We start from the raw sequence: 22,202 nt of genomic DNA on the forward strand, positions 1-22,202 counted from the left end.
ATTGGAAACAAATGTGTTGCACAAAAATAAGAGTGGGATGTTAATTTAGGAAGTTAATACATCACACAAATGACAGTGTGAATGCATGGCTTCCCTTCTTGCATGAGGAATAATGTAACATAAGTCAAGAATAATTATAAAAGGAAACAAAAGTCTTCCCTATTTTTCTCCAATTCCAACTCAAATACAGCATGCTTTGGTACACTTGGAAATAAAAAAATACACACTGCAAATCCTCCAAGCCCCCCCAAACTCCACCCCCCCCTTCCATTTTCAGTAGTTTTCTTCTTTTATAAGGACACTTCTGAACCTAATTTATCCCAAAGGAAAACAGTTACCTAAAAGTCTGAGTAAGACCATTTACCTAGCTATTAAAGTTTCTCCCTCACTGCTAGGTTTTTCTGTGCTTCAACTCAATAAGTCTCTTTTAAAAGTCAAGCTTAACCTGCCAGTCATTCTCCATGGCAACTCACACTCACATAAATCTGTAAAAGCTTGCCAGCTAAAACAGAATAGAACATCATTTTCCTTAAATATAAAACAGCATCCCAGATAGATATGCATAAGTAATCACAAATAAGTGACTTGATAAAGCTATTAGCCAGAAGAGCTTTAAATAAAGAGATGCTTTAAAATTAGATACGCAGCTCTATCTCCTACACCCCTAAAACCATGAATGAGAATTTTACTTGCTGACTTTCAGAAGACTAAAAAGCAGGCAAATAAATCCTTATTTAAGTGGAATGATCTTCAGAAATGTTGAGTCACCCCTCAGCTGCCACTGAGCTCAATAGGAGCTTCTGACTGTTCAGCACTTTTGAAAGCCAGGCCACTTGTTTAGGAGTTTAAATACTGTTACACGCTGCTGGTGCATTAACTACACATGGTAATTCGGGAGCCTCCCTTCAGAACTGCCCCCTACAGAAATCCTGGATTTGATCTTGCAATTTTGATCCCCAGAAGGAGGGGTGAGGCCAGTAGCTATCGATCTAGCACGTACTGATAAATGCTGCAGCATATTTCCTCTGAAGCACCAGAAGCATTAGTGTATTTTGCAGGCAAGCCAAGTTCTTATGTTCCACAAATCTAGTTTCTCACAAAATAGCTCTACAAGCCTATCTTTGACTGAGTCACACATTCAAGGGGTGCCTTAACACTTTCTTACTATATTACTTTTATGTGTGCAAATAAAAGCAAAATGCAATCTTAATGCGTTATATTTTTAGAAGAGAGCCTTTGAAGATCAGGGTGCCCTCAGACACGGAGTGTTAGATGTTCTGCAAAACAGCTGCATGCTTGTGAGATTTAACGTTTACTTGGTGCAACCATGAAACTTCAAATTCATTCCCCAGCAGGCCCCCTGCCCAAGTAGGCAACCCCACACTACAGCTCAAGCTTAGATTTAGAGTGGAGTAAGTAGGGGCAAATATACTGAGCAAAGACCTTCTTAGCTCCCCCTCTACCCAGGATTTCACGAAACAGAAATGGACAAAAGGGTGTTTTGGGGGGAAAGGGGCACAGAGAAGAGACAGGGAACACAAGAAAAGCCGCTGCAGGAGACAGAGCTTCTAGTGAAGCTCCCTGCTCCACCTATCAAGGAACAAAAAGGTGTTTCTCTCCCCCTTGCTACAGTGGGATGCAAGTAGAACACGGAAGAAAAAAAAAAGAATGGGACGAGCTAATATAAAATGCTAATGAGTTACAAAGTTACAGAAAAGAGCCTCATCTTATAGAAAGTAATGTATTTCAATAACTATTAACAGTATCTTATGAAAGATGCCAACAACTAGTGTTCTGTGATAGCTGAAGTATCAGAGCAAGATTAAGAGGATTACTGGAACAAGATTAAGACCCTCTGAAGAGGAGTTAAACCTGAAAGACAAAAGACGTTAAGATTGCCAGGTAATTTAAAACACACCGCAGTGGTAAGTAAACATTTAACTGCAGCTCTTCCTTCAAGAGTGATGAAGACTGGAACAAATACTGTAACTCTTCTGTACGTCCCACTTCCCCACGGCTGCCTTGCTGAAGGGTGATGTATCTTTTAGCCTGTGCAATGAAATTCAAAACATGAAGCAGCTGTCTAACATTAAAAATGCACCACTGGTGCCACATGCCTCATTTTCATGTCTGTGGATAATTCTGCCACAAATGATTACCTGACCAATATAAATAGAGTCTAAAAACACAGACATCTATGATAGTATGCTACCTCATGTAACAGAAAATCAAACGTATTATTGACTTACCTACGTGGAAGTAACATTACTGAGCTCTTACGCTAGCACCCTCGTTGCACTTACATTTATCTTATGGGCAGGAAATCAAAATAAAGACCGTACTGACTCAAACCATTCCACTGTTCAAGGATCAACTGCTACATTCTCTCTCAAAACAGCGATTATTCTACTACTGTGACTACAAAACAAAGACCAAGTTTAATGTTCACCATCTTCTGCAAAAGCTAGCCTGGAGCTCCATGAGAGCACTCCCACCTGTGGAAACAAGGTGCTCCTGATCAACTGGAAGAAACCTGAGCAAAGTACAAAAAGAAGATGAGATCTCACCTGAAGGGAGAAAATTAATAGTTTATTTTGCTAGTATCCCTAGAGCTGCAAGACAGTATTATAAACTAGCACGCCTTAAGAATAAGTGGTTTTACATGCCAGAAATCAAGGATAACAAAAACAGTGTGAGCCATGACTTCCAAATATTTTCAGCAACTCCTCAGGCAGCATACTAGGTACTTAAGAGATAGGATCATTTGGACAGCCTCACACGAGCCCCAAGAGTTGCTGAGACATATTTCAGTTTGAAATTCATCAAAAAAGCATGCAGACACATACAGACACAGGCAGACACACACATACACATGGTCTGGAGGAGTACAAGGGGGTTTAGAATGAGAGAAAAAGTCTTTCTGTTTTCCATGGTTATGAAGATAAAAACACATGGCCTTGGTTTCCTTGCTTCTACAGAGGAATTACTGCAGTTGTACAGACTCTCACCTGAGACATAAGGGCAGAGGCAGCAAAAAAATACTGAGACTTCACCTAAACCCCCTTTAATGTCCTAGCCATTCAGCCAAGCAAATTTTGAAACTTACCTGAAAAATCCCTCTTCCAAACAATTGCCTTTTCCAATACACTAATGTGGCTGAAATTTGCTGAGAAGTTACAGATACAGATTTAGCAAAAAGAACTGACATTCCCTTCTAAATACCAACAAGAACCCCAAATGAATACTTTCCACACTTGCAATTCACTTATCTTCCCTCTCTCCTCCCACAAAAGCCACACGTTGCAATGTGGGGAGAATGATCAACCCCAAACAAGTAAAAGAAATAATACGCTTACACAGGCAAACCAGTGGGTTATGGATGGAGCTGGAAGCCAGGGATGTCATCCAAAGCAAGACGATCCAGGCAATGAGCTCTCCAGCAGCTTGGGCCAGACCTTTTTATCCCTGCCCAACGCTGATATGATACGTGACGCTGCTCATTTACAGTGGGGTTTAAGCCAATCACAGCCACAGAAGGATCAAATTCACCAAGAAACTCAGTCTAAATATGTGACGGCCCAAATGCCACTGGATAATTACTTTAAGATATGAGCCAAAGGCCAAACCCCCTCCACAGCATACATCTTGTTTGTTAAGTTTCAACAAAAAAGCAGGTATTTTCTAGAAAAGCAACAACTTAAGCCTCTTGGAGACTTTACTGTTTGCAGAACAAATTACATGAGAAGTAGAAGTTTAAAAATACAGCAGACCCTTGACACAATTGAAAAGATAGTTCCTGCAAGTGTCAGGGGAGCAAAGGCCCTTTGAAAAGCTTTTGGTGGAGAACGGGAAGTAGCCTTGCAGATTAGCTCAGAAAAAGAGGTTCCAGACAGAGACATGGTGCTGAAGACCCAAAGATGCTCATGGGGAAGGCCGATGAACACGGCCAGTGGGGGCAGCAGGGGAACATGCAGCACACACTGACACAGAGATGCATGAACAATGCAAGATGGATCTACAACCACATTCACAAGAACCCCGAAATCATGCAATCCCAAACCGGTTTGTGTTGGAAGGAACCTCAAAGCTCATCCAATTCCAACCCCCTGCCATAGGCAGGGACCCCTTCCACTGGAGCAGCTTGCTCCAAGCCCCTGTGTCCAACCTGGCCTTGAACACTGCCACGGATGGGGCAGCCACAGCTTCTCTGGGCACCCTGTGTCAGCGCCTCAGCACCCTCACAGCAAAGAGCTTCTGCCTAAGAGCTCATCTCAGTCTCCCCTCTGGCAGGTTAAAGCCATTCCCCTTGGCCTGTCCCTACAGGCCCTTGTCCAAAGCCTCTCTCCACTGCAATGGAAATGCAACCAGTCTGCCAAATTAAAGTCAAATAAGAGATTTTACACATGCTGAGTATCAGATACACATTTGGGGTTCAGAAATCCTTTCAAACGTGAGGTTGAGATTTGCCACCTTTTTGTACAAACAGTTCAGACAACCACCCTGTGTCACGTGAGAGCATTTCATATGACTGTCAATACATTATCATTGTAAGTCCCTTCCAACTGAACTATTCTATTCTAAATAACACTAACACAGATCTTTAGCAGCAGTTATGGTCTACAATGCATGTGAATACATAAGCCTGAGCATTTTTAGTACTGCTCTGTGTAAGGGCTGGTGTCACAAACATGTACAGGGATGCTAAAGACAATACAGGCAGGTAAGTATGTCTAATGGCATTCACCAGCTACTCTACAGGCACTTCTATCTGCTATGAATTTTAAGATAACGTGGCCATTATTTGTCGTAACATACTGTAAAAAGGTCTAAGCAAGTCATCAAATTTACAGGCAGAATATCCTTTGTGATTATCCATGACTTGAGTGAATATTACCACTGTGGTCTTCAAAACCAAGAAAATAAGCTCACATTATCTGTGTTTTCAAGTGAAAAAGTGAATAAAAACATGTCTACTAAAGTAACAAAGAAAGATCACAGCCAGAGCAAGGCCCACGGTGCCATATGATGTCAAGGGGAAAGATGTAATTTTTGTTAAAAATTAATGTTAGCTAATATATGTTATATACTGTAACATCAACTTCAATATAAAAGATACAGCCTTCAATTCTAGGGAGTCATATACGGGGGCAAGAAGGGAAATGAGTTAATGCCAAAAAAAACCCTAATGACCAAAAAGGTATTTCCAAGTTGTGACTATAAAGGTAATTTTTAGAAAAACACATCTAAAAAAGTAAGAACAGTTTGCTTGAAGCTGCCACTGCTGCACTCAGAACACGATTTACCAGTTACAGCCATCCCAGTCCCAGATTTCCAGCCTTTTCATACCAGGCAGTAACACAACGCTAACGAACTGGCTAATTAGAATAGCGTACAAACTGACATCTTGCTAGAACATTTCACATAAATAAAGGACAAGAAAGGCTCTTGCATAAGCTGCTGCCGCCAAAATTAGACAAACACAAAGATGTCAGAAAAAGCAGCACGTACATTTGATAGCTTTTAACCACCAAAACGTTACTAGAGTTTTGCTGTTTAATAATGCAGTGGTAGAAGTTTTATGATAAACATGACAAAGAAAAAATCCATAAACCAATAAAACAAAAGGCAGCTTGTGATGTGATGAAGATATGAATAAGTGATTAAACTGCAGATACTTTCCAGCACATTAGACAATTATCTACTTGCCCAAAGGGTGAACAGGAACAAAATGTTTGTAGACATAAGACCAATTAGCATTAAAGAGCAAGAGAAAGTGTACTAAGGAGGTACTGCACTGACACTGTTCTGTACAGTAAGAGCTAACATTCCTCAGAATACTATTTTTGTGCTCATATCTGAATCATCTGTATCAATTCTGTTCATCTCACTGTCAGCTACAAAAATTTAAGACATACATCAGCATAAAAGGAACTGAAAAAGAGTTTAGAGACAACTCTTGAGAGGCAACTCCTTCATCTTAACACAAATCCACAGTTAAAACATATGAGCGGCCATTTCTTTATGGAAGAAACTGGTCTGATGTAGCTGTCCAGCTACAGCTCTCAGCACATCTTCACTCCTCTCAGCTTTCACCCCTGCTCTCCAATGGCTTTCAAAAGCACTTTACAAATACAAGACTGATCCTGTAAACAGAACAAACATTTCTGTTGCACAAGGGTTTTTAAATCTCATTCAAACACTACAGTAAATACAATAATCAGAGGATGGTTGGGGTTAGAAGTGACCTTAAAGCTTATCATCTAGTTTCAACCCCCTGCCACGCTCAGGGGCACCTTCCACCAGACCAGACCTTAAAGCTCATCTACTTCTAGCCCTCTGCCATGGTCAGGGGCACATTCCACTAGACCAGACCTTAAAGCTCTTCTAGTTCTAGGGCCCTGCCATGGTCAGGGACACATTCCACTAGACCAGACCTTAAAGCTCTTCTAGTTCTAGGCCCCCGCCATGGTCAGGGACACATTTCACTAGACCAGACCTTAACGCTCTTTCAGTTCCAAGCCCCTGCTATGGGCAGGGACACCTTCCACTAGAGCAGCTTGCTCCAAGCCCCTGTGTCCAACCTGGCCTTGAACACTGCCAGGGATGGGGCAGCCACAGCTTCTCTGGCCACCCTGTGCCAGCGCCTCAGCACCCTCACAGGGAAGAGTTTCTGCCTCAGAGCTCATCTCGGTCTCCCCTCTGGCAGGTTAAAGCCATTCCCCTTGGCCTGTCCCTACAGGCCCTTGTCCCAAGCCCCTCTCCAGGTTTCCTGCAGCCCCTTTAGGCACTGGAGCTGCTCTAAGGTCTCTCCTTCAGGAGCCTTCTCTTCTCCAGGCTGAACCAGCCCACCTCCTGAGTCAGGATAAAGCCCTATCTTGTCCTTGAATGCGGGAGGGGTGCCAGGACACAATAAAAAACACAGCACTACGATGCTGATGGGACTACATAAGCACACATTTTAAATGCCCAGAAAGTAATTTTTTATGTTGGTTCACCTTCCCTCTCTCCAAATTTTATTTTTGAGAAAGTATACAGCTGAAAAAACCCTCCTCCACACAGCCTTCTGCATGGTCAGAGAAGGAAGACCACTGCACATTGCACCATGGGGGTGGGAAAAGCAGCAAACTACACCTGGATCTATATCCACAGCACCTCACACTACCTCACTTCCAAGAGACTGCATTCAGAAAGCAGGCAGTGGTGGAACTCCTTGCCATAGAATGAGAGAGCAAACCTGAACTGAGCTCTTCCTCAGGGTATCCTGCAAGACCCATCTTCTTGCAGAAGGCTTCTTCCAACAAGGACAAACAGTAATTTGTCAAAACCTCACAAACAGAGGAAACAATTGTGGTTATGCCAAGCAGTAAGAAGGAAGAGTCAAACGTTGTTCAGGCAGAAGCAGTGTGATTTTTCACTTGTACACCATGTTTTGATACCCCAGAACAGGTGTAGTAGATAACATCTGCTCTTTATTGTAATCTGTACAGGGATAATGTTCTCCACTTGAGCTTAAAGAAAAAAACCACCTCTGGGCAAAACAAGCATGGAAAATTCCAGCCCCAACCAAAATTAGAGTTTTTCACAGGTTAACAATATAAGAAAATAGAGCCCTAAAATTCCAGCAGGCCTTTAACAACAGCACAGCAATGACTGCTCCTCACAAGGATCCACTGCTCTCAGCACCTTTGTTCTCCACTAGATCTGCTGATACCTCTCGAAACTCACATCCCCATTGTGCGAGCTAAGCCTGAATGCATTATGTAAAGAGCCACTTAAAAAAAGGAATTCTAATCAGCTCGAGACACTTACTGCTTCTCTTTAGGCTTCAGCTCTTTGAAATAAAGTTTCTATATCAACATTAAACATGCATGATTATGCAACAAGCAAATCAAACAAGGTTCATGAATGCAAAGCGAGAAGAAACTGCTTCCAGTAGCAATCCGGCCAAGATAAGAGGGCCAGAAGGACAAGTTGTCTACGTATCATAAAGCTAAGAGTACGAAAACATGGTTTATAGGGCAGCACCTTGTACGGAATTACCCACATTACTGAACAAAGTAACAAGAGTCTTGCAATTCAGAAGATGACAGCTATCACAGAGTCTGGAATCACTCCTGCCTGTTGACAGCAGCATGCTGTTCTTAACCAAGAAGTGGTTAGGAACAGTGGTAAAAGACACCACGATCCTACTCCACTGTACGTGCTTGAGAAGAATTGGTTTGCAAGTGGTACAATTTGGGCTCCAAGTAATAACACACCTAACCCACACCTGGATTACCCCTTAAATTAACCACCCTTCCGTGGTGAGGACTCAATAACACACCGTCACAAATCTCCCTGAGAAACGGCGGTAGGAAGGAAAGAGGGTCAAGCAGGAATCACTTTAATGACTTTTATGAACACCCCATGTGTTGAGCAGCCCCACGCTGCATAAAAACCACCTTAAAGCGCGCTGGTATTGCAAAGAAGATGGCAGATTTCAAAGAACTAAACGCCAACCTGCTCACACAAAACCACTCAGGGCATGAGAGGGAGCACAAGAACGCGGTCTGCACTGAACGGCACCACAGCGAAGTTTAACTGCGGACGGGCGGCGAGAGAGCCCATCAGAGAGAGAACCGGGGGTTAACAACAATAACGCTTAAAGTTTGGGGCCGGGGGAGGGTATGTGCGCGTGCGGGAAAGACGTTTGCTGCTCGCTGAGGGCAAGCGGGGCAGGAGCCGGGGCGGGGAACGGGGCAGCGGGGCCCGAGGACAAGCCCCCGGGAGGCGCAGGACAAGGGGCGGTCCGCGGACAGCGCTGCGGGGCGGGATGGTGGGGGGGGGTGGGGGTGCAGGCTGCGGGCGTGGTTGGTGTCCGCCGGCGGCGCGGGTAAGGCTGATGGGGCGGCAAGCAGGACTACGAACCCGCGGTCCCCGTAAATGCACCCCCAGAGGTGTGAAACACGGGACGTGGAGCCCCGAGTGCACAGGGTCAGCAGTACAGCACCCTGAATGCACAGCCCCACCGCTGCAACCCCGTGGGGTCACTGAGTGGTTTGGGTTGGAACGAGCTTAAAGCTCTTCCAGTCACAACCCCCGCCACGGGCAGGGACACCTTCCCTAGAGCAGCTTGCTCCAAGCCCCTGTGTCCAACCTGGCCTTGAACACTGCCAGGGATGGGGCAGCCACAGCTTCTCTGGGCACCCTGTGCCAGCGCCTCAGCACCCTTATAGGGAAGAACTTCTGCCTAATGCCTGGAAGCTTCTCTATAGTGTCCCTGGAGCCTTCTCTTCCCCAGGCTGCCCCAGCCCAGCTCTCTCAGCCTGGCTCCAGAGCAGAGCTGCTCCAGCCCTCGCAGCATCTCCATGGCCTCCTCTGGCCTCGCTCCAACAGCTCCACGTCCCTCTTGTGCTGCTGCCCCAGAACTGGATCAGGGCTGCAGGGGGGGTCTCCCCATAGCGCAGCAGAGGGGCAGGATCCCCTCCCTGAGCTGCTGCTCACGCTCTGGGGTGCAGCTCAGCACACGGGGGGGTTCAGGCCCAAGCACTCACTGACGCCAGGTCATGGGGAGCTTCTCACCCAACACCTCAAGTCCTTCTCTTCAGGGCTGCTCCATCCAGCTCATGTCTGTGCTGGGATTGCCCTGACCCAGGGGCAGGACCTTTCTCTTGGCCTGGTTGAACTCCATGACGTTCACAGGGTCCCACCTCTGCCAGATCCCTCTGGGTCCCATCAAGGTGTTGCTGGGAAACAAAACCCAAACAAACTCTGAGCCCTGTAAATGCAAAGCCCCCCAGACGCAACATCCAGCATTGCACAGCTCTCAAATACAACCCCTGCAAGTTGAGAGCCATGCAATTACTGCCCCAGCAAAACCACAGCCATGCAAAATGCAACCTCCCGGGGTGCAGACACCCACATACAGCCCTAACAAACACGTTTCCCCATTCCCCATCACCTTGTCCAGCAGAAGCAAATGCTCCAAAGGAATTCGGCTGAAAAGGGAAGGATTCATTCCTCTTCTAAACTAGAAGGTTACCTCCTCGCATCTTTATGGTGCTGGGCCATTTTTAGGATGCCAAACAGAAGGGAAAAGGTGCATGAAATACCATAGCTGCTGCAAAATACAGTATGTTTTTTTCTAAATAATTAGGGTGTTTTGATGCACTCTGGCAGCTACTCTGATAAGAGCTAAGAGTGATGGAAATTTAGAAGAACTGTTATGTTGCCATACCAAAGTTTCCTGCTCACACCATTAAGTCATTTATAATCACTCCGGATTCCTTAAGAGTATCATAACGATGAAAAGCAATGTAAAACACTGCTAGATTTGTCATCTTTTCCTGGGTAGATTAATTGAAGCCTCCTCCCACCAGGACGTGCTGAGAGTGTTGTAAATTGCCTGTTTCTGGAGCTTGTGAAGCGTTACGGATGGGAGACAGGAGCTCCAGTTCAACGGGGAGCAGCAAACGCATCTGCTCAGAGGCTGCCTCTGTGCGGGCACATTTACACCAGCACTTCCCTGCCCTCCACAAGGTATATAGTTTAAAAGCAAATAAATCGTTAAGTAATTTCTAATCTGTAACCACAGTCTTTTCCCCTTTGTGCTTCCAGACCCAGCTGCAGCCCCTCATCCAGGGACATGATTTGCTCTAATACAGGGCTGAATGGTGCAAAGTCTTCATGCTGAGTGCCAAGCAGTATAATTTCCATAGTTCCCAATGGCAAATAATGAGTCTAAATACAATATTTTACATTTTCTTCCACTGGAAATAGCCCTCGTTTGCTTTCAAGACATGCCATCAACCAAAGCCCCATTTAGACTACTGGGCCATTACTGATGCTGTGCATTAAGCATCTTTTCAACATCTTTATAGTAAAAAACGTAGGTTTTAGGAGTGAAGATGAAAGGATGTGGGGAAATCTGATGCAATCTTTCACTTTATTCCACAAGCAGGTGTGAAAAAGGTGCAAATTCAACAAGGAAATTCCCAAGAATGACACTGCAGCTGGGTTGTGAGTGAGATGAATTCACCTCTGTAGCATGAATGTTGTATTACATCAGACAGGATCTGAAATAGACATCTGAAAATTACTGTACCTGTGGTAACTCTCTCTGTTGTCTGTTTTGAGGCTGATGATAAAGCAATCATGGTGATGTGATAGAATCCAGACTGGTTTTGGGTGGATTGTGCCTTATCCAGTCCCAACCCCTGCCACAGGCAGGGACACCTTCCACTAGAGCAGCTTGCTCCATGCCCCTGTGTCCAACCTGGCCTTGAACACTGCCACGGATGGGGCAGCCACAGCTTCTCTGGGCACCCTGTGCCAGTGCCTCAGCACCCTCACAGCAAAGAGCTTCTGCCTAAGAGCTCATCTCAGTCTCCCCTCGGGCAGGTTAAAGCCATTCCCCTTGGCCTGTCCCTACAGGCCCTTGTCCCAAGCCCCTCTCCAGGTTTCCTGCAGCCCCTTTAGGCACTGGAGCTGCTCTCAGGTCTCCCCTTCAGGAGCCTTCTCCAGGCTGACCCAGCCCAGCTCTCTCAGCCTGGCTCCAGAGCAGAGCTGCTCCAGCCCTCGCAGCATCTCCATGGCCTCCTCTGGCCTCGCTCCAACAGCTCCACATCCCTCTTGTGCTGCTGCCCCAGAGCTGGATCAGGACTGCAGGGGGGTCTCCCCATAGCACAGCAGAGGGACAGGATCCCCTCCCTGAGCTGCTGCTCACGCTCTGGGGGTGCAGCCCAGCACACGGGGGGGTTCTGGGCTCAAGCGCTCACTGAAGCTGGGTCATGGGGAGCTTCTCCTCACCCAACACCCCAAGTCCTTCTCCTCAGGCTGCTCCATCCAGCCACTGATTTTTCTGGCATTGCTCTGATCCAGGGGCAGGACCTTGCACTTGCTGTGGTTGAACTCCATGAGGTTCACACAGTCCCACCTCTGCAGCCTGTCCTGGTTCCTCTCAAGGTCTGCTCAACAGGATCTTGGAATGTGAAATTTGAGGGTGCACAAGGTGCTGAACAAGTGCCACCATCTGTCTCTGGCATCCCAAGCTTGGTGCCACAAGCCTTTGTGCACGGAGGCTGCTGGAGACACAAGGTGAATCCCACCACAGCCAGCTCCAGCATGAGGAAAGAACTTACCTGGAGCCTGAAAGGGGTGGAAATCTGTTTTACCAGGGAAGATACTGAGCAGCTGCCTCATGTTTATCCAAAGCCAAACAGCTCCAGCAACAATTAAGTCAGGCAAGGGACCTTTGTAGGCCATTAAGGTGGTGCTGAAAGGCTGCAGAGACACCATGTCCAAGAAAAAGGTACTTTTCCAACCACCTGGATGCCTTTGAATTCAAACACATTTCGAATACCAAACACTGGTATTAGCAGAATCAATTCAGTGTGTTGTGGTTTAGCATCCACCCATCCCCTCCTCAGAACACTGCTTTGATCAAATTTCTGCAACTTCTTCTACCTCAAGATCCCAATCAATATGCTTTTATCATTAATAAAAAAGCATTAAGTTGGTCCAGTGACTATGAGCCAAACCACCAATTTCACTGAGACCTGGATCCGTCCTCCTACCTCACCAGAAATTAGATTTCTAGAATGAAACCATCTGAGGTAAATAATTAATATCCTTTTCCTTATAAATTAACATGATTCACTAAGCGCAAATTCTATTCAAAGTCTTTAAAACATAGTAAAAATGCTCCCAAATGAAGATCACGTTTCTCCTGCATTGCCAGATGAAGTGTCCCACTGGTTGATACCAAAGGTTGAGCCACCTCTGGCATCAAGGATCCCTTTCCCAGTGGGATTTAGAGCCCAGACTTGATCCTGAGCTCTCCACCCTGCCCACACTCGGAGCAGCACACCACTCCTGTGCTCATTTCCCAACCTTTTCTGCAAGCTCATGCAGACCTCAGGAGAAGGAAGATTTACCCTTCCTCCTTTGGTTGTTGCTCACCCATTCTGTTAGCAGCTGCATGTAGAAAGCAGGAACATCTCTGCTGTTACAAAACTCTTTCCTCTCTCCTCCTCTTTCCCGTAACATATAATGCTTCTTTTGCAGTTTATCAAGTCCCTCTGCTGGTATGAGCTAGAAAAAAAGGAACCAAACTTAACAGAACTCAACCAGGAAAGCAGAAGAATGTTTAAAATCAGATATTCAAAGCTAAAAAAAAAACCAAAAAAAAAAAAAAAAAAAACAAAAAAAGGTCTTCATTTACAGACCCAAAACCGGTTAAAACACTGAGTCCTCACAGGACCAGACCAGAATCCTTTATGTGCTGTCAAAGGAAATGGTCTCTGGCAGATCTATTTTAATGCAAAGGAATTCTGTTCTTCAGTATTTAACAACTCGTTAATGGAAAGATAAACTCATCTGCAAAAATAGACAATTTATGGTCTAAATTTGTCAGTCCTGACTGGTGCACATGTTCCCATTAATTCAGGTCTCACTAGCAGTCAGATTTATGAAGAAATTCAGTATCCAGACTTCGAGAGAGAAGTGGAACATGGTAAGTAAAGACACATGGATCTGCTAAGCATGAGACAACTGTAACTGGATTACAAATACTAAAATATATTAAAGTGGAAATAAAGGAATTTCACATAACTCCAGCACTAGGTACACCCTCATTCACCAACATACCAAAAAAGAAACCATTTCAAAAAGTCATAGAATCATAAAACAGAATCCCAAACTGGTTTGGGTTGGAAGGGATCTTAAAGCTCATCCAGTCCCAACCCCCTGCCACAGGCAGGGACCCCTTCCACTAGAGCAGCTTGCTCCAAGCCCCTGTGTCCAACCTGGCCTTGAACACTGCCAGGGATGGGGCAGCCACAGCTTCTCTGGGCACCCTGTGCCAGCACCTCAGCACCCTCACAGGGAAGAGCTTCTGCCTAAGAGCTCATCTCAGTCTCCCCTCGGGCAGGTTAAAGCCATTCCCCTTGGCCTGTCCCTATAGGCACTTGTCCGAAGCCCCTCTCCAGCTTTCCTGCAGCCCCTTTAGGCCCTGGAATGACACTGATGGCTATATAGTTAACCTGCCCTTAAATACAGACCAGGCACTTAGCAGCTTTTCTTCTCAGCTTAGATGAAATAAGCATTTCCTCCCCTGGTTTTCCATGCAGAATAAACAGCCCTAAAAATTACACTAATAGATCAATTCTGTGCAACAAAGTTCCTCCATCTAACACTTGAAGACCTAGCCCACTGCTTTAATTCAATACACTTTTCTCCTTTCTGTTCTTCATGCAAATTGACCCATTCTGAATTAGAATTTAGATCCTAAAACATATTTAGGATGTAGCTATTTAGCATATTTAGGGTGTGGTAGGACCAACAGGATATATCAGCTCACTTTGTTAAAACTGGGGCTCCCAAGCAGTTCTGGCCCAGCACTTCTGCACCCTCCTTCATTCAAGTCATGCAGCAAGACAGCTCACTGACTGACTCAGTGATCGAGCAGAAAACGAGCCCAGAGGCTATTTTCCTGCAGGCTGCTGAGAAACTGTTTTTATCCAGGCAAGCACTGACCAGCACACTGAGCTGGACCATGCAGGACTGCAGGGCACAGAGAGGTGAGGCTTCCTCCACACCAGGAGCCTGTACTGTGGATTCACCTCACCCATCTACCCACACCCTCTGTCATTTGAATGGGAACTGAAGAAACTCCTGCATTCACAGCAATTAACTAACCACATGAATGCAAAACTGTATTTACTGCCGGGATGGATAACCCAGTTCTGGAGCAGCAGTATCCAGGGGAGGTGAGCTGCAGTGGTGCATGCACACAGGTTCCATAGGCTTTTGGGCTGTACCCTTTTTTTACTTCCACGCTTTGATTTTGTCACATGCAGGTGGTATCCGCAGAGCCTTTAAGTCATTCCCTAAACTTCATATCACAACCATGAATGTCTTAGAAATAGGATTTTTTGGTTGTTACAGTGTGGAAGCAGATGTAGCAGAGCAGGTCAGGACACAGTTATTCTTCCACTGTAAGAACCATAGGGTAGCTGGAGTCTGCTCAGCTTTTGAACACATAGAGTAGCATGAATATCAAGGTCTCTGGAGCTGGTATTCATTTTTATCTTACAAAAGAAAAACAATTTATGGGGTGAAAGAATGTTCCAGTGCATGATCTGTAGATTCTGCCTGTTTTGTACCATTTTTAAGAGAGAAGTCAGAGATCAGTGAGTTTCTGCTCCAGAATTCATATTCTTCAAGCCTGTGCTCTTCCCAATACTTTAAGAGATCTCAGATACCCTCTAAATTTGAAGCAGAAAATATTAATGTTGGTGTAATTCAGTTCAGAGTTACCATAACTGCAGGTAAGACAGGGTGGGGATAAGATGTCGAATTCAATTGCATCCATTTAGTTAAACAGTAGGAAATCACGCTCTTCCTTTGAAGACTGTTGCTTCATTACAGCCAAGAACACTCTTAGTGAAGAAAACTTGAAGAATATCCAAAAGAAAGCTGCAGGATTTGACTTCCTCACCTCCACAGTTTGGTTTGGGTGAGGGTTACTGCAGCACACGTAGTGCACAGTGCTCTGTATCTACAGGGGAGGGATCTTTAAAGAGCAGAAGTGTTCTCAGATTTTAGAGCTTTGCTATTCTTCATTAAAAGCAGGAAGGAAAACTGTATATTACAAGGGATTTGTTTTCTATCTATATTACCATCAAGTACACAAAGTAAAGCACAGACACAGCAGCTGCACTTACATCTGCCAGAGTTTTCAGTGTTTATTAGAAAACTCTGAAGTGTTTCAGCTTTCAGGAAATCTATGCTGGGGAAAACAGCTTTAGGGTTCTAAACCACTCAGTTTCACTTTCAACCAGAAAAGTAAGCTAAAATTTGGACACTTCTAATTGGTTTCAAGGCAGGAAGAAAAGAAGATAAAGTTGATCTGTATGTCCCTTGACTGATAAAGTTATTGCAGAAACAGACTGAGTGACATGTATGTGAAATTCCTCCTGTAGGGGTATTTCTACAAACACAAATATGCTTTTAATCAGGATAATTTGTCTTAGAAAATGCACCTGGAGGAACATTTTAGGAGAGGCTACTTGTCATCTGCTAAAGACTTCCAGAGTCTTCTAAAACTTCACTGATGCAGGGAATAGGTATGCAAACTTAGGGCTCATGCCTCAGAGGTTTAAATGAATCAAACTGGTAAGAGTGATTCAGGAAAGCCTAAACTGCATTTATTTATGAGGAAACTTCATATGCAAAGGGAGAATTAGAAGAGCTCCTCAACTTGAGCAGTAGCAACAGCCAAGTTACAACCATTTGGCAAAACTATTAGTTCCAGCGTGATAGTCCTCTTACACAGAAACAGGGTTACAGTTACAGAATACTATAGACAAGTTTGAAATAGATGTTACTCAAAAGCTTGTAACAGGTAAGGTATCTTAAATTCTGGTGCAGAACACAGACCTTCCGACTGTATCAAGCCAAATGATCCAGTGCTCTGCTGTAAGAATCTGTGGTCCAAGGAAGAGAAGGACGGCCCAGCCTAAACATTCAGTTTCTGGGGTGTTTGAAACCAACTATTATGAATTTATTCCAAGTTCAAGACATCCGAGTATCCTTTTTTCTTGCTTTAAAAAAGCAAAATAACTGTACCTGGTACTGTCTCCAGTTTGCAAGTGTTCTGTGTGTCACAGTTGGATACCAGAATCCTACAGTTACCCAACACCATCCTAGTTTATGTCTTCACACCAAGCTTGCTAACACTATCATTTTAACTTTCTCATTGGAATTTCTATTGTCATGAAGTCCTCTGCTAGTGTTACTTCTTGGCCATCTAACACTGACTCTGCCTGTCTCTTCAGTTCGGTGATGTCCGCATCACCCTCACCTCTCTGCGCATCTGGTTTGTACCGCTGACTGAAGTGAGTCAACACCAGTTTCTTAACTTTACACCATTTTGCAAACTCCGAAGCCATTTTCGGAGTGCTATGACCATGCTCTCTGGCCTTTTCCTCTTGGGTATCGTCCAACGTGGCTTCGTGTATCAGTACATCTGCTCCACAGCAAAGCTTTGCGGCCGCATCTCCAACCACCCCTGAACAATCTCCCAGAATGCAAATTTTTCTTCCTGGAATAGGGTCTTCTAAGACATCAGAAGGATAAATCTTTAGTCCATTTTCTAGAACAACTGTACTCCCACTCTTCAGCTTCCCATATAAAGGACCTGGTTGAAATCCTGGTGAATAAAGACAAAAGAGTCCATAAGTATAATAACAAGTGTCAAGTTTAAAAACAAGAAATTAAGAAGAAATACCCTCTATATATTATATACCTTTATATATATAGCCGTCTTACTGAAAACATACAACCTCAATATAAATATTGGCTGGATGGCCAAACACAAAGGGTTGTCCCTCAGGGATTGGTGTTGGGACCGGTCTTGTTCAACATCTTTGTCGCTGACATGGACAGTGGGATTGAGTGCGCCCTCAGCAAGTTTGCCCATGACACCAAGCTCTGTGGTTCGGTTGATACCCTGGAGGGAAGGAATGCCATCCAGAGGGAGCTTGACACGCCTGTGAGGCAGGCTGATGCCAACCTCATGAAGTTTAACCATGCCAAGTGCAAGGTCCTACACCTGGGTCGGAGCAATCCCAGGCACAGCTACAGGTTGGGCACAGAAGAGATTCAGAGCAGCCCAAGGAGAAGGACTTGGGGGTGTTGGTTGATGAGAAAATGAACACGAGCCGGCTTCAGTGTGCGCTCACAGCCCAGAAAGCAACCGTATCCTGGGCTGCATCAAAAGGAGCGTGACCAGCAGGTGGAAGGAGGTGATCCTGCCCCTCTACTCTGGTCTCGTGAGACCTCACCTGGAGCATTGTGTGCAGTTCTGGTGTCCTCAACAGAAAAAGGACATGGAACTGTTGGAACAAGTCCAGAGGAGGCCACGAGGATGATCAGGGACTGGAGCACCTCCTGTATGAAGACAGGCTGAGGAAGTTGGGGCTGTTCAGCCTGGAGAAGAGAAGGCTGCGTGGAGATCTCATAGCAGCCTTCCAGTATCTGAAGGGAGCCTATAGGGATGCTTGGTAGGGACTCTTCATTCGGGACTGTAGTGATAGGACAAGGGGTAACGGGTTCAAACTTGAACAGGGGAAGTTTAGATTGGATCTAAGGAGGAAATTCTTTCCTGTTAGGGTGGTGAGGCTCTGGAATGGGTTGCCCAGGGAAGCTGTGAATGCTCCACGCCTGGCAGTGCTCAAGGCTAGGTTGGATGAAGCCTTGGGTGGCCTGGTTTAGTGTGAGGTGTCCCTGCCCATGGCAGGGGGGTTGGAACTTGATGATCGTAAGCTCCTTTCCAACCTTAACTACTCTATGATTCCAAGTAGAATTATAAATTGCAATTGACACTTCATATGCCTCATGCAAATACAGAGCTTACAACATTAACAGGAAGTGTGTTCGAAGAAAAGCTATATTATCCGTACTAAAGTCAATAAAGACATGCAGATACACCAGCCATACATTTCCCTGAAAGCCACATTGTGCTTTTAAACTCAAACATCTGAACTTGTTTGCCCTTCTCAGTATGACAAGATTAAATGGCAGTACTGTTACACACCAACATGAAGCATTTAAATGCCTTTCATAGAAAATGGAAAATTGAATTAAAGTGGTTATGGAGACATACAGCAGCTCTAATTTGCTAGACCCCTAGAAAGGCTGCTCACAAAGATTTCAACTGCCTGTGAACGCAATTTTGTTCCATTTGCTGAAAATCAGAGCCGCTACTCAGCTTAAACACATACATTTAGGCATTTAAAACACTTAAAAAAGACAGAAAACAAGTCAAAGTAATTACCAAGGTCTTTCAGTTTCTGTACATTGAGTTTACCGGTCCGGGGCTTCTCTTCCACCACAAAGCCAAAGGAAGGAATGCGGTGAAATAGGCGAAATGCTTTCAGAACTAGCTGCTCATCCTCAAGCAGCAAGTAAGAGTCTTCTGCTGGATCCAGATGAAGTATTCTCCCTTGTGCTCCCTCAGGAGGTATCACATCACTGCCCAAGTAAGAGAACTCTCTGAATTCTTCTGCAGGGCACTGGTCCCGTGTAGGCACCAGTTCATGAACAGTGTAGGGAAAGAGAAGTTGGGAGTGGGAGAGCTCCATACTTCTCCAGATGAAGTCTCGCAGCCCTAATGGCCCATAAATATCCAGAGGTGGTTTGTCTGCATCAGGGCTGCTTTGGAGGCTAATTGTACACAGCAGGCCAGGAAGTCCAAAAAAGTGGTCGCCGTGAAGATGAGTGATGAAGATCTTGGTAATTCTGCCTGTTGATCAGAACAGGGAAAGAAAACCCAGAAGAAAGAAAAACCCAAGAAAATAAATGAGCACAGCAACTCAGAAAAAATCACTTTGGGGCAAGAAGTAGGAAATGTAAGGGAGAAGGGAAATTAATATAAAACTAGTGTTTAAGAAATAAATTCCAAACCAGTTTTTCTTTTCCACAGCAGTGATAAGTTTCCACACCAGGTTTATTTTGGCTTGATTTGCAAAAGACTGCCAGGGCAGAAGTTTTAGTTCCTTCTAAGCAAAACATTCTACAAACATGGAAGAAAGCTGAGTGGTGACATCTGCTATATTAAAAGTGAAGAAGTGCTGGAAAATGGTCATGCTTCCTCCATACATTACATGGAATCTGTAGGCTAATGAGAAATGTAATGTGGAATCTGCATCGTTCCTACTTTTGAATTTAGCACATGAAATGAACATAAAACCAAAAAGCATCCAGGTTTGATTTTAATGTTTTTAAAAGGCAAGAACCCCACAGATCCTGACTCGTTTCTTTGGAACAGATGAAAACCTGCACTTAAAAGATTCAGCTTTGTTTTTGTGTCTAAGCCCTCCTCTTGACCCGTTACAAAAGCCCAGAATCTTCTGTCATGACAGACACATGTACTTTAACCAGGCTGCCTCAGCTGAGGTTCCACATCAACACAGTGAGGCATTTTCTCCACCATCTGTTAGGACTCAGCAGTAGGAAGAACAGAGTCTTTGTTTTGATTGAGGAACAATTAAGTAAATATCAGTAACTCTAGCAAAAAATTAATCTATCCATTTGGCCACTAAATCCCCTGATAGCTTCAGATTTCAAAGGAGCAGAAGGCTGGTTTTCTATTCATAATTGGCAATTCCATCTTTACAACTCGGGAGTCAGAAGTCTGCTCTTGCCACTTCAGGATGAGAATCACAGCGACTGAAGGCTCAAGTCTGGTTTCTACTTAATTTGCCAAAATGGAAAAGTTACCATGAATTCACAGAACTTTTCCTGAAATCAAAAGCACAATAATTACTGAGAGGAATACTCACAGCAGGTATTGTCTAGAGCTGCCTTCAGACAGATACAAACTGTGCTGGTTTAAAGCTGGTCTGCGGCCCATATTTCAAAGTACAAAGCCTGATACATTAATTACGGAGAGTTTGGTTCTCAAACAGAGTTCTTTACCGAAGGGCAATCAGGGATTTACTGCACAGTATGTTCACCAGCTGCCGTCCATAAGCAGCGGCTCACGCATGTTGAGTGCGTATTCAAATGCTACAAGAATAGAGTGTTTTGTGTAGAGCTCCTGAAACTGCCCCCTTCCCTCATCGTAACAGCTTGCACAGCACAAACCTGCTCTGAGATGGCTCTTCATGATCTGTGTTTGAGTTCCCTCCCCGCAGTCAAACAGCCAGCACTCTCCTTCCCTGCGAAGCACCAGTGCCGACGCTCCTCTGGTTGGAGAGGGATATGCTGAGCCAGTGCCGAGGAAGGTTATATCCATAGACATCCTCAGTGCGTCTGTATATCTGGAACAGAGATCCTGAGCTGCTGAACATTTGTATTTATGCTGGGAAAGAAACGAACATTTTGGCTTTAAATGAAGGCATCCTCCCTCCTTTAGCGTGAGGACCAAATTCCCCTTCCCTGGAACAGGGTATGACTTTCAGACAACACAATATTTACAAGCAGAAACTCCTCTTTATGTCAGTGGAAGGCTACAAACAGCCCAAACATAAGGACTTTGTTACCCAAAGACACAGCCCTATCCAGTCGGAAATGTTCAAATCTTTAAACACACTACTACTTCATTCTTCTTCTTTAAACTTTGTGTCTACCCTCATGTGCTTTCCTCTAAAAGCCATTTTGGAATGACTGACAGCACAGCCACTGCTGACACTTGAATGTTGTTACTGGATGTCAGAAGTGGGCAGCCCAACAATGCAGAGGTGAGAGATCTGCTCCCCTCAAGACAACTGCATAGACCACGAGGCAGGAGTGACCTGATTTACTTTGCCTTTGCAACGGCATCTTTGAAAGCTTGTTTGATGTCTCAGTGTTAGGAGGAAAAACAAACCAAATGACCAAGGCTTACATAGCCATGAGGCTGTGTAACAGCCCACAGGACACCTACTGCGGCTGAAGGATCCACACAATCAGCTATGCAGTGCTGGACGTATCCACTGTAGTGTCCGGGTGAGGAGCCCGGCTGGTCTGTATGAGCAGCATAACCTTTGGAAAGCTGTGTTAGAATCATGCAACCCCAGACTGGTTTGGGTTGGAAGGGACCTTAAAGCTCATCCAGCTCCAACTCCTGCCAAGGGCAGGGACACCTTCCACTAGAGCAGCTTGCTCCAAGCCCCTGTGTCCAACCTGGCCTTGAACACTGCCAGGGATGGGGCAGCCACAGCTTCTCTGGGCACCCTGTGCCAGCGCCTCAGCACCCTCACAGGGAAGAGCTTCTGCCTAAGAGCTCATCTCAGTCTCCCCTCTGGCAGGTTAAAGCCATTCCCCTTGGCCTGTCCCTACAGGCCCTTGTCCCAAGCTCCTCTCCAGCTTTCCTGCAGCCCCTTCAGGCACTGGAGCTGCTCTCAGGTCTCCCCTTCAGGAGCCTTCTCTTCTCCAGGCTGCCCCAGCCCAGCTCTCTCAGCCTGGCTCCAGAGCAGAGCTGCTCCAGCCCTCGCAGCATCTCCATGGCCTCCTTTGGCCTCGCTCCAACAGCTCCACGTCCCTCTTGTGCTGCTGCCCCAGAGCTGGATCAGGACTGCAGGGGGGGTCTCTCCATAGCGCAGCACAAGATAACGGATGATTCCCGTCACCCCCAACCCCACAGATGAACGTTTCTCTCCCTCTCCCCGGTGCAAAAGCAGCCACATCTCGTCAGCAGCCTCCCGAGCTCCGCTCCCCCGGAACCCCAGCGCCGTTCC

At 45.4% G+C, this 22,202-nt stretch overlaps 1 protein-coding gene across 1 annotated transcript; it reads right to left on the reverse strand.

Annotated features, from left to right (window-relative positions):
* Positions 1 to 15,695: 15,695 nt before the first annotated feature.
* Positions 15,696 to 21,404, reverse strand: ELAC1 (elaC ribonuclease Z 1). The gene is made up of 3 exons (XM_062615383.1): positions 20,629 to 21,404; positions 18,818 to 19,285; positions 15,696 to 17,191 (listed from the first exon to the last, which is right to left on the reverse strand). The coding sequence occupies exons 1-3, from the start codon at positions 20,783 to 20,785 to the stop codon at positions 16,722 to 16,724; spliced, it is 1,095 nt and encodes a 364-aa protein (XP_062471367.1). The 5' UTR covers positions 20,786 to 21,404; the 3' UTR covers positions 15,696 to 16,721.
* Between the last annotated feature and the right edge of the window lie 798 nt (positions 21,405 to 22,202).

Source organism: Pezoporus occidentalis, unplaced genomic scaffold, assembly GCF_034315485.1.
Source record: "Pezoporus occidentalis ecotype Australia unplaced genomic scaffold, CSIRO_AGI_Poc_V1 ctg180, whole genome shotgun sequence".
Classification (NCBI taxonomy): Eukaryota; Metazoa; Chordata; class Aves; order Psittaciformes; family Psittacidae; genus Pezoporus; species Pezoporus occidentalis.